The following is a 15,153-nucleotide window of genomic DNA, read 5'->3' as shown; positions in this document are numbered from 1 at the left end:
CATGTTAACATTTGTGGGACATTCTGTTTTGAACTGTGCCCATTCCCTTGATGTCTATAAATATATTAATTGTAGATTCACATGTGTGGCTAAAGAACAACTCCATGTTTTCTAAAAGGCGCAAAGAATGTATAGCTGGTGCCACTCCTCTTTCCCTTTGTGTTGGTCATTTTGAAAAACTATGGAAGATGGTGGTTCCAGCTGGAAGGCTCCATTTTTTGGTTGGCTTATCTTTTTTATTCCTGAGTTGTTCAGATCTTGTGGTCATTCTTAAATGAGTTGTTTTCTTATGATTGCATTCTGAGTGTTCTGTATATATTCTGGATATAAGTCATTATATATATATGATTTGCAAATATGTAGATTAGGAGTAGTCTAAGACTTATTTTTTTTTATCCTTTCAAAGAACAAAAAGTTTAAATTTTGATGAAATCCAATGTATCAATTTCTTCTTTTATATATCATGTTTTTGGTTTTGTGTCTAGGAAATATTTGCCTAACCAAAATTCATAAAAATTTTCTTCTAAAGTTTTATAGTTTTAGGTTTTGCATTTAGGCTTATATATGATTTGAATTAACTTTTGTATGGGTTAAAAGGTATGGATAAAGTGGTTGTTTTCTGTGTAAGAATATCCAATTAGTCTAACACCATTGTTTTTAATGCTTTGTTAAGTGGGATCAAAACAGTCACCACTACTGAGGCAATACCCTTTTGAGTAACTCTACCCAATTCTCCATAGCATAATAGTTTGAAACTCAGGTGGTGAGAACACAAGCTTTTCCTGTTCCTATGTGAACACAAAAGATTGCTCAATTTCAAATAATATTTCTCTGGCTTAGGTAGTTTCCTCATGTGTGTTCAATAATCAGTACTTTGCAGAAGACGCAAGAGGGATCTTCCACAGATCTCAGGAGCTCTCTGTGTACAGCTCTTTCCCTTTCTGGAGTTTTCCCTGTGAATTCTAGCTGCCTTGGCCTCCCAAGACTCCCAATTCTAATAGCTCAACTCAGGGAGATTTCTGGGCTTTGTCTGGGTCCCCCTGGATGTGCTATAGGCTGAAAACTCTCACCAGGCAGTAAGAAGGGTCAATCAGTAGGTCTCACCTTTTTTATTCCCCTCTATCAGAGATCACTGTCCTGTGCTGCCTAATATTTAATGTCTGAAAATCACGGTTTCATATATTTTGTCCATATTTTAAGTTATTTTAGGCAGGAGGATAAATCAAGTCTGTTACTACATTTTGGTCAGAATTGGAAGTATGCCTTTACAGTCTGTAACCGTACTTTTGTATTTGTCTCAACATCTCACATTGTGTTAGATTTTTTAATTTCACTTTACCATTTCTTCTGCCATCACTGTCCTGTTCTGGATTTATGGATTCTATTCTTGCAAAGATCTCTATGGAGATTTTGAATATTATTACATTAAAGTTTTTTAATCGTTTGTGTTTTTTGGTGTGTGAATTCATTGTTTTGCTGTGGATGTTCACACTAGCTCTCAGTGGTTTGTAATTAGACTCTTTGATCTTCAATGTCTTTTGTTTTCCTGTGAGAATTCTGCATGTTTGTGTTGAAGAAAAATACATGTGGATTGTTTCACTTTTGCTTCTTTTATCAAGCAAAAATATTTAAAATAATTGCCATGTAATTGTTCAAGAATTTGTAGGAGTGTGAACTGGGGTCCTAAAATTATACTTTTCAAAGGCTTGGATTCCTACTTCTTTCAATGATACATTTTTTCCCCATCTTCATATCCTCATTTCCCTCCAGCATTCCAAAGTCCACTAGTCAGAATTTTTATTATTCCTGTTTCATTGGTGATATGGCTCTTCATGGCTCTCAGGTTTAATTAAGGAACTCATGGTTTTCCCACCATGAGGCAAAGGCCTTGAACTCCTTCTAAGAAAGAGCTATTAAATCTCTAGCCCCAAAGGTGTTATTACTGGTTTAGATACCCCTGAAATTATTCAGTATTAGCTCCTGTTTACCGTTTGAACTCTCAGTTTCTTCATTTTTATTAGCACTGGGAGAAGTCTTTTCTGGTTGTTAATCTCAGTTATGTGTTAAATGTTGGCGTTATTTTTTTCAGCAATTCCTCTGTTATGAGGAATGGAAGGAAAGGGGAAGGAAATTGCCCTGCCACCTCACTCTGCCAGACTGTCTAGAACTCAGTATGGTTGTTTTGTTTTGTTTTGTTTTTTAATTCACAAATGTAGCATTTTTTTTAAATCAATGAATAAAAGTTAAAGGTTGGGGCATGAAGGTCAGAATCAGGCATTTAGGGTCAAATCTGTATTCTGTATTCAGAAGCAATAAGGAAAAAACAATTTGTGCCTATTTGATAGTCTCCTCACTGTGGGATTTGAAATTTGCACTCTTTGTGGATGAGGTATATGGGTAAATAAGAGTATTATTTTTTTCTATCTTTGTTCAGTGACCTTGAACATTATTTTCTTTATTGGTAACTAGTCTTGTAAGAGAGGTAATACTGTTTATAAGATGGTCTGACTTTTATTCATGTAGTTGGCAAGACTTTCTTAGGACTAACATGAGACACAATTTTCCATTTTTTTAAATATCCAGGTTAGAAGGCAGCACTCACACATATGCTAGCAGGTAAGTAAATTAAAAGGCATCTTAAAATATATGTTGTAAATTAAGAATGAATTAACAATTCATAATTTTTAGATACTGTTTGAACAGCTGCAGTTAGTAAAGTAATGCACTGAAAACCAGGCTACTAATATATATAGCAATTTAATTTCTAGTAAATTAGTCTATTATTCATTTAATAAATGTTATTGGAAGCCTACTCTGAGAAAACAAGGACTAAAATAGCCAACTCTAGTAAGAAATAGGATGTACATAATTAGTAAAGAAAAAGGCTGTATAGTGCCTAGAAATAGCCCAACTTGTGTTGTATTCATGTATTGCTTGGGTAAATAAACAAGCAGATACCTGACATTTCATAGATTGTACATGACTGAGCTCAGGTAAAATCTATAATAATTATGGATTGGGAAGAACTAATTATATTGACCTAACTGTGCTGTTAGTATTTTGTCCCCATTAGTGTTTCTTACCCATAAATTCAGCCCTCACTGTTTTATAATTGCTGTGTGAACATTCTATTTGTTAGATTTATATGATACAATTTTTCAATTCTTTTGCTTTCAATCTTTTATTTAAGGTGGTTTCTTAAAAACAACCTGCCAGTGGAGCTTAAACATATATAATCTCAAGAGTTTCTCAATAGTTGAATTTAATATGTGTATATACTTGCATGTCTGCTGATGTATTTAGACTAAATTCTGCCAGTTTATTATTTTTTGTTCTATATTTCATACTTTTCCAGTATTTTATTTTTCTACTTTCTTGTACTCTATTGTATCAATTGTACTTTCATTGTTTTTTCTTTCCTTCTATTAATTTAGTCATTACATGTTCTAATTTTATTCTTTTAGTGATATTATTTAATGATTGAATTGTATTATTATTTAAGTTTTGATATTAAATGTTAACTTCAGCTATAATGAGCATTTACAGTTTTCTAAGAACATCTTAGCCCATTTAACCCTATAATCTTTTATTCACTCATTATTATTATTTGATATTTAGTTACTCCTGAATTTTAACCTCCTGCAAACAAGTCATCATTGTCATTGTTGTATTTAGTCAAAACATACTAGGATTTCACTACATGTTTACCACTTTATTTGCTCACTATTCTTTTTTGAATTTCACTCCATCTTTTTATGTTCAATCTCCCTTTTGGTTAAGTACATCTCTTAGAATTTCCATCAGTGAGTCTCTGTGTAGTAGGTTATTTATCTTACCCACCTGAAATTATCTTTATTTTCATTCTTGAATAAGAGTCTATGAAGTGTGAACTTTTAATTTGAGAGTTATTTTGCCTTGACTATTTAAAGACATGTCATTGTAGTCTGGCATTTACTGCTAGAAGATGATGATAAATCTTCTCTTAGTGTGTTTATTCATTTATTCCTTAATGGCTAATAGGAATTTATCTGTAGTTTATCTGTTGTATTTCTATTGCTGCATAACATATTACCACACCCTAGTGACTTAAGACAATATTTATTTGTTATGTCAAGGTTCTGTAAGTTAGAAATCCAGGTGGATTTGGCTGGGTTTTCACAAGACTGACTGTAAGGCCTGAAGGCCAGGCTATGTTCCTAACTCATTCAGGTTGTAAGCAGAATCTAATTTCTTGCAACTGTAGGTCTGAGGTACCTATTTACTTGCTTGCTGTCTGCTAAGGGTCCCTCCCTATTCCTACAGTCTGCCTGCATTATTTCTCATGTACCTCCCTTCATTTTCAAAGAAAAAGGGCGTTGAACTGTTCCTTAGGCTTTGACTCTCTCTTACTTCCTTTTCTGCCACCAGCAGAATACCTTTTTTTTAAAGTTTATTTATTTATTTTGAGAGAGAGAGAGAAAGAGAGAGCAGGGGATGGGCAGAGAGAGGGAGAGAGAGAATCCCAAGCAGTCTCTGCACTGTCACTGTAGAGTCTGATGTGGGGCTTGAACCCACACACTGTGAGATCATGACCTGAGCCAAAACTAAGAGTCAGATGCCTAACCAACTGAGCCACCCAGGTGCCCCCAGAATACTCTACTTTTGAGGGGCTCATCTGATTGAGTCAGGCCCACCAAAAATAAACTTTGTTTTTTAAGGTCAACGGATTTGGAGCTGGGAAATCTTTTCAGTACTTTGAAGAATATTTGAATAACCAAGGTATGGGGAACTTAGTAAGCCACCTCTAGAATTCTGCCTAACAAAAGCCTCTACATTTTCTTCTTGTCCCAAGACTTGTTATTTCATTATAATATATTCTGTAGAGATTTTTTTCTTTTTTAAAAAATTTTCCTTTTTATATTTTAAAATTTACATCCAAGTTAGTTAGCATATAGTGCAACAATGATTTCAGGAGTAGATTCCTTAATGCCCTTTACCCATTTAGCCCATCCCCCCACCACAACCCCTCCAGTAACCCTCAGTTCTCCGTATTTATGAGTTTCTTCTGTTTTGTCCCCCTCCCTGTTTTTATATTATTTTTATTTCCTGTCCCTTATGTTCATCTGTTTTGTCTCTTAAAGTCCTCATATGAGTGAAGTCATATGAGTTTTGTCTTTCTCTGACTAATTTCACTTACCTTAATACCCTCCAGTTCCATCCATGTAGTTACAAATGGCAAGATTTCATTCTTTTTGATTGCCGAGTAATACTCCATTGTATATATATACCACTTCTTCTTTATCCATTCATCCATCAATGGACATTTGGGCTCTTTCCATACTTTGGCTATTGTTGATAGCACTGCTATAAACATGGGGGTGCATGTGCCCTTTCAAAAAGTACACCTTTATCCCTTGGATAAATGCCTAGTAGTGCAATTGCTGGGTTGTAGGGTAGTTCTATTTTTAGTTTTTTGAGGAACCTCCATACTGTTTTCCAGAGTGGCTGCACCAGCTTGCATTCCCACCAACAATGCAAAAGAGATCCTCTTTCTCCGCATCCTCGCCAACATCTGTTGTTGCCTGAGTTGTTAATGTTAGCCATTTTGACAGGTATCAGGTGGTATCTCATTGTGGTTTTGATTTGTATTTCCCTGATGATGAGTGATGTGGAGCATTTTTTCATGTGCCGGTTGGCCATCTGGATGTCTTCTTTGGAGAAATGTCTATTCATGTCTTTTGTCCATTTCTTCACTGTATTCTTTGTTTTTTGGATGTTGAGTTTGATAAGTTCTTTATACATTTTGGATACTAACCCTTTATCTGATATGTCATTTGCAATATCTTCTCCCATTCTGTGGGTTGCCTTCTAGTTTTGCTGATTGTTTCTTTTGCTGTGCAGAAGCTTTTTATTTTGATGAGGTCTCAAAAGTTCAATTTTGCTTTTGTTTCCCTTGCCTCCAGAGAGAGACATGTTGAGTAAGAAGTTGCTGCGACCAAGATCAAAGAGGTTTTTGCCTGCTTTCTCCTTGAGGATTTTGATGGCTTCCTGTCTTACATTTAGGTCCTTCATCCATTTTGAGTTTATTTTTGTGTATGGTGTAAGAAAGTCGTCCAGGTTCATTCTTCTGCATGTCACTGTCCAGTTTTCCCAGCACCACTTGCTAAAGAGACTGTCCTTATGCCATTGGATATTCTTTCCTGCTTTGTTAAAGATTAGTTAGCCATACGTTTGTGGGTCCATTTCTGGATTCTCTATTCTATTCCATTGATCTAAGTGTCTGTTCTTGTGCCAGTACCATACTGTCTTGATGATTACAGCTTTGTAGTATAGCTTGAAGTCTGGGATTGTGATGCCTCCTGTTTTGGTTTTCTTTTTCAAGATTGCTTTGGCTATTTGGGGTCTTTTCTGGTTCTATACAAATTTTAGGATTATTTGTTCTAGCTCTGTGAAGAATGCTGGTGTTACTTTGATAGGGATTGCATTGAATATGTAGGTTGCTTTGGGTAGTATCGACATTTTAACAATATTTGTTCTTCCTATCCAGGAGCATGGAATCTTTTCCCATTTTTTTGTGTCTTCTTCAATTTCTTTCATAAGCTTTCTATAGTTTTCAGTGTATAGATTTTTCACGTCTTTAGTTAGATTTATTCCTAGGTATTTTATGGTTTTTGGTGCAACTGTAAATGGATCAGTTCCTTGATTTCTCTTTCTGTTGCTTCATTGTTGGTGTATAGGAATGCAGCCCATTTCTGTGCATTGATTTTATATCCTGCAACTTTGCTGAATTCATGAATCAGTTCTAGCAGTTTTTTGGTGAAATCTTTTGGGTTTTCCATATAGAGTATCATGTCATCTGTGAATAGTGAAAGTTTGACCTCCTCCTGGCCGATTTGGATGCCTTTTATTTCTTTGTGTTGTCTGATTGCAGAGGCTAAGGCTTCCAATAGTATGTTGAATAACAGTGGTGAGAGGGGTCATCCCTGTCTTGTTCCTGACCTTAGGGGGAAAGCTCTCCGTTTTTCCCCATTGAGGATGATATTAGCGGTGGGTCCTTCATATATGGGTTTTATGATCTCGAGGTATGCTCTTTCTATCCCTACTTTCTTGAGGGTTTCTATCAAGAAAACATGCTGTATTTTGTCAAATGCTTTCTCTGCATCTATTGAGAGGATCATATGGTTCTTGTCCTTTCTTTTATTGATGTGATGAATCACGTTGATTGTTTTATGGGTATTGAAGCAGCCCTGCATCCCAGGTATAAATCCTGCTTGGTCGTGGTTAAATTTTTTTAATGTGTTGTTGGATCCAGTTGGCTAATATCTTGTTGAAGATTTTTGCATCCATGTTCATCAGGGAAATGGGTCTATAGTTATCCTTTTTAGTGTGGTCTCTGTATGGTTTTAGAATTAAGGTAATGGTGGTTTCATAGAAAGAGTTTGGAAGTTTTCCTTCCATTTCTATTTTTTGGAACAGCTTCAAGAGAATAGGTGTTACCTCTTCCTTAAATGTTTGGTAGAATTCCCCTGGAAAGCCATCTGGCCCTGGACTCTTGTTGTTTGGCAGATTTTTGATTACTAATTCGATTTCTTTACTTGTTATGGGTCTGTTCAAATTTTCTATTTCTTCCTGTTTCAGTTTTGGTAGTGTATATGTTTCTAGAAATTTGTCCTTTCCTTCCAGATTACTGATTTTATTGGCATGTATTGCTCATAATATTGTCTTATTACTGTTTTTATTTCTGCTGTGTTGGTTGTGATCTCTCCTCTTTCATTCTTAATTTTATTTATTTGGGTCCTTTCCTTTTTCTTTTTGATCAAACTGGCTAGGTGTTTATCAATTTTGTTAATTCTTTCAGAGAACCAGCTTCTGGTGTCATTGATCTGTTCTGCTTTTTTTGGTTTCGATAGCATTAATTTCTGCTCTTATCTTTATTATTTCCTGTGTTCTGCTGGTTTTGGATTTCATTTGTTGCTCTTTTCCCATCTCTGAGGTGTAAGGTTAGGTTGTGTATCTGAGACCTTTCTTCCTTCTTTAGGAAGGCCTGGATTGCTATATACTGTCCTCTTATAACCGCCTTTGCTGCATCCCAGAGGTTTTGGGTTGTGGTGTTTAGGAATATACTTTTTAATTTCCTCTTTGACTGCTTGGTTAGCCCATTCATTCTTTAGTAGGATGTTCTTCAGTCTCCAAGTATTTGTTACCTTTCCAAAATTTTTTGTGGTTGATTTCGAGTTTTATAGCGTTGTGGTCTGAAAATATGCACGGTATGATCTTTTTGTACTTACTTAGGGCTGATTTGTGTCCCAGTATATGGTCTATTCTGGAGAACATTCCATATGCACTGGAGAAGAATGTATATTCTGCTGCTTTAGGATAAAATGTTCTGAATATATCTGTTAAGTCCATCTGGTCCAATGTGTCATTCAAAGCCATGTTTCCTTGTTGATTTTTTGATTAGATGATCTGTCCATTCCTGTGAGTGGGGTGTTGAAGTCTCCTACTATTATGGTATTACTATCGATGAGTTTCTTTATGTTTGTGATTAACTGATTTATATATTTGGGTGCTTTCACATTAGGTGCATAAATGTTTACAATTGTTAGGTCTTCTTGGTGGATAGACCCCTTGATTATGATATAATGCCCTTCTTCATGTCTTGATACAGTCTTTATTGTAAAGTCTAGATTGTCTGATATAAGTATGGCCACTCCGGCTTTCTTTTGTTGACCATTAGCATGATAGATGGTTCTCCATCCCCTTATTTTCAATCTGAAAGTGTCTTTAGGTCTAAAGTGGGTCTTTTGTAAACAGCATATAGATGGATCTTGTTTCCTTACCCATTCTGTTACCCTGTGTCTTTTGGTTGGAGTACTGAGTCCATTGACGTTTAAAGTGAGTATGAAAGATATGAATTTATTGCCATTATGTTGCTTGTAGAGTTTCTGGTGGCGTTCTCTGGTCCTTTCTAGTCTTTGTTGCTTTTGGTCTTTATTTATTTGTTTTGCCCCCATCTTTTCTCCCTTCAGAGAGTCCCCATTAAAATTTATTGCAGGGCTGGTTTAGTGGTCACAAACTCCTTTAAGTTTTGTTTGTGTGGGGAACTTTTTATCTCTCTTTCTATTTTGAATGACAGCCTTGCTGGATAAAGAATTCTTGGCTGCATGCTTTTCTGATTCAGCATGTTGAATATATCCTGCCACTCCTTTCTGGCCTGCCAAGTTTCTGAGGATAGGTCTGCTGCAAACCTCATCTGTCTTCCCTTGTAGGTTAGGGACTTTTTTCCCTTGCTGCTTTCATGATTCTCTCCTTGTCTGAGTATTTTGTGAATTTGACACTGATATGCCTTGTTGATGGTCGGTTTTTGTTGAATGTAATGGGGGGTTCTCTGTGCTTCCTGGATTTTGATATCTGTCTTTCCCCATGTTAGAAAAGTTTTCCACTATGATTTGCTCACATAACCCTTTCTCTCTCTTCCTCTTTTGGGACCCCTATGATTCTGATGTTGTTCCTTTTTAATGAGTCCTTGATTTCTCTAATTCTTTTTTTTTAAATTTTTTTAACATTTATTTATTTTTGAGACAGAGAAAGACAGAGCATGAACAGGGGAGGGTCAGAGAGAGGGAGACACAGAATCTGAAACAGGCTCCAGGTTCTGAGCTGTCAGCACAGAGCCTGATGCAGGGCTTGAATGCACGGACCGTGAGATCATGATCTGAGCCTAATTCGGCTGCTTAACTGGCTGAGCCACCCAGGTGCCCCAATTTCTCTAATTCTTAAATTGTGCTCTTTTGCCTTAATCTCCCTCTTTTTTTCTGCTTCATTATTCTTTATAAGTTTGTCTTCTATATTGCTGATTCTCTGTTCTGCCTTGTCCATCCTTGCCACTGCTGCAGCCATCCGTGATTGCAGCTCAGTTACAGCATTTTTAATTTCATTCTGGTTATTTTTCACTTCTTTTATCTCTGCAGAAAGGGATTCTGATCTATTTTTGACTCCAGCTAGTATTCTTATTATTGTGATTCTAAATTCTGGTTCAGACATCTTGCTTGTATCTGTGTTGGTTAAATCCCTAGCTGTCGTTTCTTTGTGCTCTTTCTTTTCAGGTGACTTCCTTCGTTTTGTCATTTTGAAGGGAGAAAAGGAATTAATGAGGTAGAAAAATTGAAATTAAAAAAATTAAAATTAAAAAAATTTAAAAATAAAAATTTAACACACACACACACACACACACACACACAAATCAAATATATGATGCTAGATCCTAGGTGTGTTTTGATCTGGGTATTGAAAGTGGTTTGACAATTAGAGAAAATAAAAAGGGGGGGAGAAAAAAAAGGAAATCGTTTGAGAATTTGAAAAAATGAATACACTGAAGTAGACTAAAATGAGATGATGGGGGTAAAATAGAATTTGAAAAAATATATAGAAAAATAGAGAATAGAATATAGTAGAAAAAATTTAAAGAAAAATATTTTTAATAAAATTTAAAAATAAATATGAATTTTTTCTTTTTCTGTATTTAAGAAAAAAGAAAGAAGTGAAAAAGAGAAAAAAGATAAAAGAAGAAAAGAAAAAAGAAATAGTTTGAAAATTTGAAAAAGTGAATACACTGTAGTAGACTAAAATAAAATAATGGAAGTAAAATAGAATTTGAAAAAATTTACATAAAAGCAAGAAATATAGTATTAAAAATTAAATAAAAATATTTTTAATAGAAATTGAAAGTAAAAATGAAGTTTTTCTCTTTCTGTATTCAAGAAAAAGAAACAAAAAGAGAAAAAAAGAAAAAGAAAGAAAAAAAGGAAATTGTTTGAAAATTTGAAAAGGTGAATACACTGAAGTAGACTAAAATAAAATGATGGAAGTAAAGTAGAAATTGAAAAAATTTACACAAAAGTAAAAAATATAGTAATAAAAATTAAAGAAAAATATTTTTAATAAAAATTGAAAATAAAAGTAAATTTTTTCTGTTTCTGTATTCAAGAAAAAAGAATTGTAAAAGAGAAAAAGAAAAAAGAAAGAAACTTGAATAGATGAACCTGGTAACACATTGAAGTAGGACTGAAATTGCTTTCTTTTCCCCTAGAAGTCAGTCTACATAGCTCTTTATAGTCCATAAATTAAGCCAGCGGTGAGACTTCTGTTGGCCCAGTTGGGCAGGGCTCAGTGTAACAGCTCCGCTCTCCACTAGATGGTGCTATTAGCCTACTGGGGTGTATTTTTGCGGGACTCATAGGTGCATATGTGCATGCACTTGAATGGTGAAAATGGCCCCCATCCAGCTACCCAGTCTGTTCTACCAGATCGCACACCCGTCCTCTGTCTTCAGTTCTTGTCCACTCCCTGCTTTTTCACTCTGTGACCAGGCTCCAGGCAGTACCTCTATCCTGAGTTTTGTCTCAGATGCGGCTGTTTTCCCTGGCCCCTAACATCCAAAGGACTGCAGCTTTGACCTGTTCCGCCCCTCTGTAGGAGGGTCTCACCAAGCAATGGCCAAATGAGCAGTGGCCAAATGTTGGCTGCACCCAGGAATGCCCGCTGGACCCTGCTGCTGCCTATACCCTGAGACTGTGGCCAGGTGCCAGCCCACCCCAGAAAATGTTCATGAGACAGTGTAGCAGCAGCGTTTCAGGGATTATGGAAAATCACAACACACATCTGGCACCAGGCTTCACCCTTAATGACCTTGCTCCAGCACCAGCGAATGTGGCTACCTTCTGGGGTCTGTTGCTCCAGCACCAGCGAATGTGTCCACCTTCTGGGGTCTGTTGGGACCAGGTGGCTTCAACAGTCTGTACCAAATGTCCTTCCAGCTGTGGAACTGCTTTTCCCAGTGTGGCTCGAGAACCTCCCGGACCCCAGTCTGTTCCTGGGGATTTGCCCTTCCCACTGGGGCACTGCCAGGTATCGAGCTGCAGAGTTGCAGCCTTTGTACTCCCCTTGTTTACAGTCTTAATGGAATTTAAACCCTCTCCTTTCTCCTTTCTCCCTTTTTAGTTTAGTCCCTGTGGCTATTTCCAATTTTCCACTTTCTCTCTGGCTGCTTTTGGGGAGGGGTGCTTTTCCCGTATTCTCCCCCCTCCCCAGTCTCCATCCTCTGCCCGCAAAAGCAGTTCCCTACCTTTTGTGGCTTCTCACTCCCCAAATTCACCTCTCTGTACCGTGTACCTGCTGAATTCTGTGGTTCAGGTTGTGCAGATTGTTGTGTTAATCCTCCAATCAGTTTTTTAGGTGTGTAAGATGGTTTAGTGTTGGTCTGGCTGTATTTCATGGACGCGAGACACACAAAACACTTCCATGCTGTCCGCCATCTTCGCTCCTTCCCGAGATTTTTTTTTTTAACCCCTGTACTAAATTCAGTATTTTCTTTAAGTGAGAAGACTCACAATTTCAAGTTTGGAAAAGTCCTAGATGTTTTCTCTTCAAATATCGAGTCTCTGTCATTCTAAATCTTCTGTGTCTGAACTCCTTCATGTTTCTTAACTGGTCTTTTATATTTTATTACATTTCTGTTTGTCAAGTGTTCTGGGTGATTTCCCTAAACAATTAAAAAATCAGTAATCCTTTTTTTCCAGTTCTTTCATTTTTTGTTTAATGGGTTCTGTTTCTTTATTGGTCTCTATGGAAATCCCAAACATTCTTTTTGTCTTTCTTTTTCTTTTTTTTTTTTTTTTTTTTTTGGTCTGTTACTTGTAATTTTTTTTTATGTATGAATTCTTTACTTTTCTCTGCCTATGGGCACTAACTCTCAGCAGCTTTTTTTCTTTGATTGTAAGGCCACCTTAAGCACCCATAATTATATCATGAGATTTCTGTGTATCCTGCTTTGTAGAATCTTCCTTGTGGAGATTATTTCATGTGTTACTCTCCTAAGTCATAAATGCTTACATTTGTTATACCTGGAGATCTATAATTCATAGGAAGCATGGGCCTGTATCCTAAACCTAAAACTCATAAGGCTTGAGGTTCCTGTTTCTCTATTTGATATTTTTTCCATCCACATCCTTAAACCATTTGAAGCACTTAGAGTTTCTATGTCTCTAGGTGATCCTTTTCCATCTACACTTTTGAAACAATTACCTTGCTGCATCTCAAAGATTAATAGTAGCAGATTTTACTATCCCTCTTTTATGGCTTCCAAGTTTAGAGAAGGAGTCAGTGTAAGCTTTCTAGGAGGGCTCAACTCCTTATTGGCTATGTGGATGACTAATTCACCTACTTCTGGAGTCACTCAGCTTTTTTTTTTTTTTTTAACGTTTATTTTTTTTGAGACAGAGAGAGACAGAGCATGAACGGGGGAGGGTCAGAGAGAGAGAGGGAGACACAGAATCAGAAGCAGGCTCCAGGCTCTGAGCTGTCAGCACAGAGCCCGACGCGGGGCTCGAACTCATGTACCGCGAGATCGTGACCTGAGCCGAAGTCGGACGCTTCACCGACTGAGCCACCCAGGCGCCCCAGGAGTCACTCAGCTTTAGTTCCTATTTACCTTTGATGCTTACAGTTTTCTTTTTAATACTATCATGGGAAATTTCCCTTTCTTCTTTTAAATTTTGGCTAGTATTTTGTGTTATTTTTTCACTATTTCTCTGTGCAGGGTAGAAGGGGGAAGCTACCTTGTCAGCCCAGTCAGCTTGATTATCTAGAAGTCAGTGAGGGTCTTAAATCATGACCTGTAATAATTTGTTTATCAGTGGGTAAAACATGAGATTGGAACTTGAAGGCCAGAATCAGGCATTTAAAATTGAGCATATCCTGGCAAGTAAAAAGGAGAAAAACTAATCTGTTTTCTTACTTCTTTCCCTATTGGGGGTTTGATATTTATATTCTTTATGGATATGATATGTGTATAAATAAGAATATTAATTGCATACTTCAATTTAGTAATCTCTTAAAATTACTCATTAGTGGCAATTAGTGATATAAAAGAGTTAATGCAGGTTACAAAGTAGTCTGACATTCATTTGTTATGGATGCATATTTTTTTAATATTAACTTGGAAAGCATTATTTTCATTCTCATTTAGATCCAGATCAGAAAGCAGCAGCCAAACAGATACAGTCAGGTAAGTAAATTAGGAGGTGTCTTTTAAAGTAAGTATGTGGGGGCACCTGGGTGGCTCAGTCAGTTGAGCGTTCGACTTCGGCTCAGGTCATGATCTCATGGTTCGTGAGTTTGAGCCCTGCGTCGGGCTCTGTGCTGACAGCTTGGAGCCTGGAGCCTGCTTCAGATTCTGTGTCTCCCTCTCTCTCTGCCCCATCCCCACTCATGCTCTGTCTCTCTCTGTCTTAAAAATAAACAAAACATTTAAAAAAATTCAAAATAAGTATGTGTTAAAAATAAGATTAACAAATTGATAACCAGCAATAAATTACTAAGTATCAATTGAGCAGTAACAATTGGTAAGGTGCTATACCAAAAAATAACTTATTAGTATTTGCCAATCTAATGACTAATGACTATTTGTCTAGAAAAATCAATGTCTTCTTACTTTGATTTTGTTAATGTATGTTGGGGGTTTAGTTTTTGGAAACAAAGGAAAAAATGATTGGTTAAATGTTTATGGAGCTAACTTATAAATGGGGAAGTTTACCTCTGTATTTATAGATTTTTACAACTAGAAATTAAATGTGCATGCTCATGAACAACTGAATGAATTCTTACCCTGGTCACTTAAGAACTTTGCTGAAGAAAAACATCATAATAAAATTTTGTAAGTTTGTTTATTTATTTTGAAAGAGACAGAAACAGCATGAGAAGGGGAGGAGCAGAGATAGAGGGGGAGAGAGAGAATCCCAAGCAGACTTCCTACCAGCAGCACAGAACCTAATGGTAGGGCTCAAACTCACAAAACTGTGAGATCATGATCTGAGCCGAAACTGAGAGTCAAAGGCTTAACGGATTGAGTCACCCAGGTGACCCAAGAAACCATAATTCTATGGGGGTGTCTGGGTGGCTCAGTCAGTTAGGTGTCTGACTGTTGATATCGACTCAGGTCGATATCCCCACATCGGGCTCTACACGAACAGTTCAGAGACTGCTTGGGATTCTCTCTCTCCCTCTTTCTCTCTGACCCTCCCCTGTTTGTAGTCTATCTTTTTCTCTCTCAAAATAAATAAACATTAGAAAAAAACACAGTAATTCTACATCTTCCATAGCCTTTCAGTGTCACAA

The 15,153-nt window shown here is 36.6% G+C and overlaps 1 protein-coding gene across 6 annotated transcripts in view; it reads left to right on the top strand.

The window, feature by feature from the left end:
• Positions 1–15,153, top strand: part of ADAM32 (ADAM metallopeptidase domain 32) — a 189,561-nt gene that overhangs the window by 167,769 nt on the left and 6,639 nt on the right. For 4 of the 6 annotated variants that reach the window (XR_015250077.1, XM_086703656.1, XM_086703655.1 and 1 more), the window contains 2 exons: positions 2,584–2,616; positions 14,006–14,044. Coding sequence is in view for 4 of the 6 variants with exons in the window: in XM_086703656.1 (XP_086559782.1) it covers positions 2,584–2,616; positions 14,006–14,044 (72 nt within the window). In the remaining 2 variants the exon portion in view is untranslated. The remainder of the gene's footprint in view (positions 1–2,583; positions 2,617–14,005; positions 14,045–15,153) is intronic. The other 2 variants (XR_015250076.1, XM_086703657.1) reach the window with 1 other exon arrangement.

Source organism: Puma concolor, chromosome B1, assembly GCF_028749965.1.
Source record: "Puma concolor isolate L17-30 chromosome B1, mPumCon1.1.hap2, whole genome shotgun sequence".
In the NCBI taxonomy this organism is placed as follows: domain Eukaryota; kingdom Metazoa; phylum Chordata; class Mammalia; order Carnivora; family Felidae; genus Puma; species Puma concolor.
This window is presented reverse-complemented; position numbering and strand designations above follow the sequence as displayed.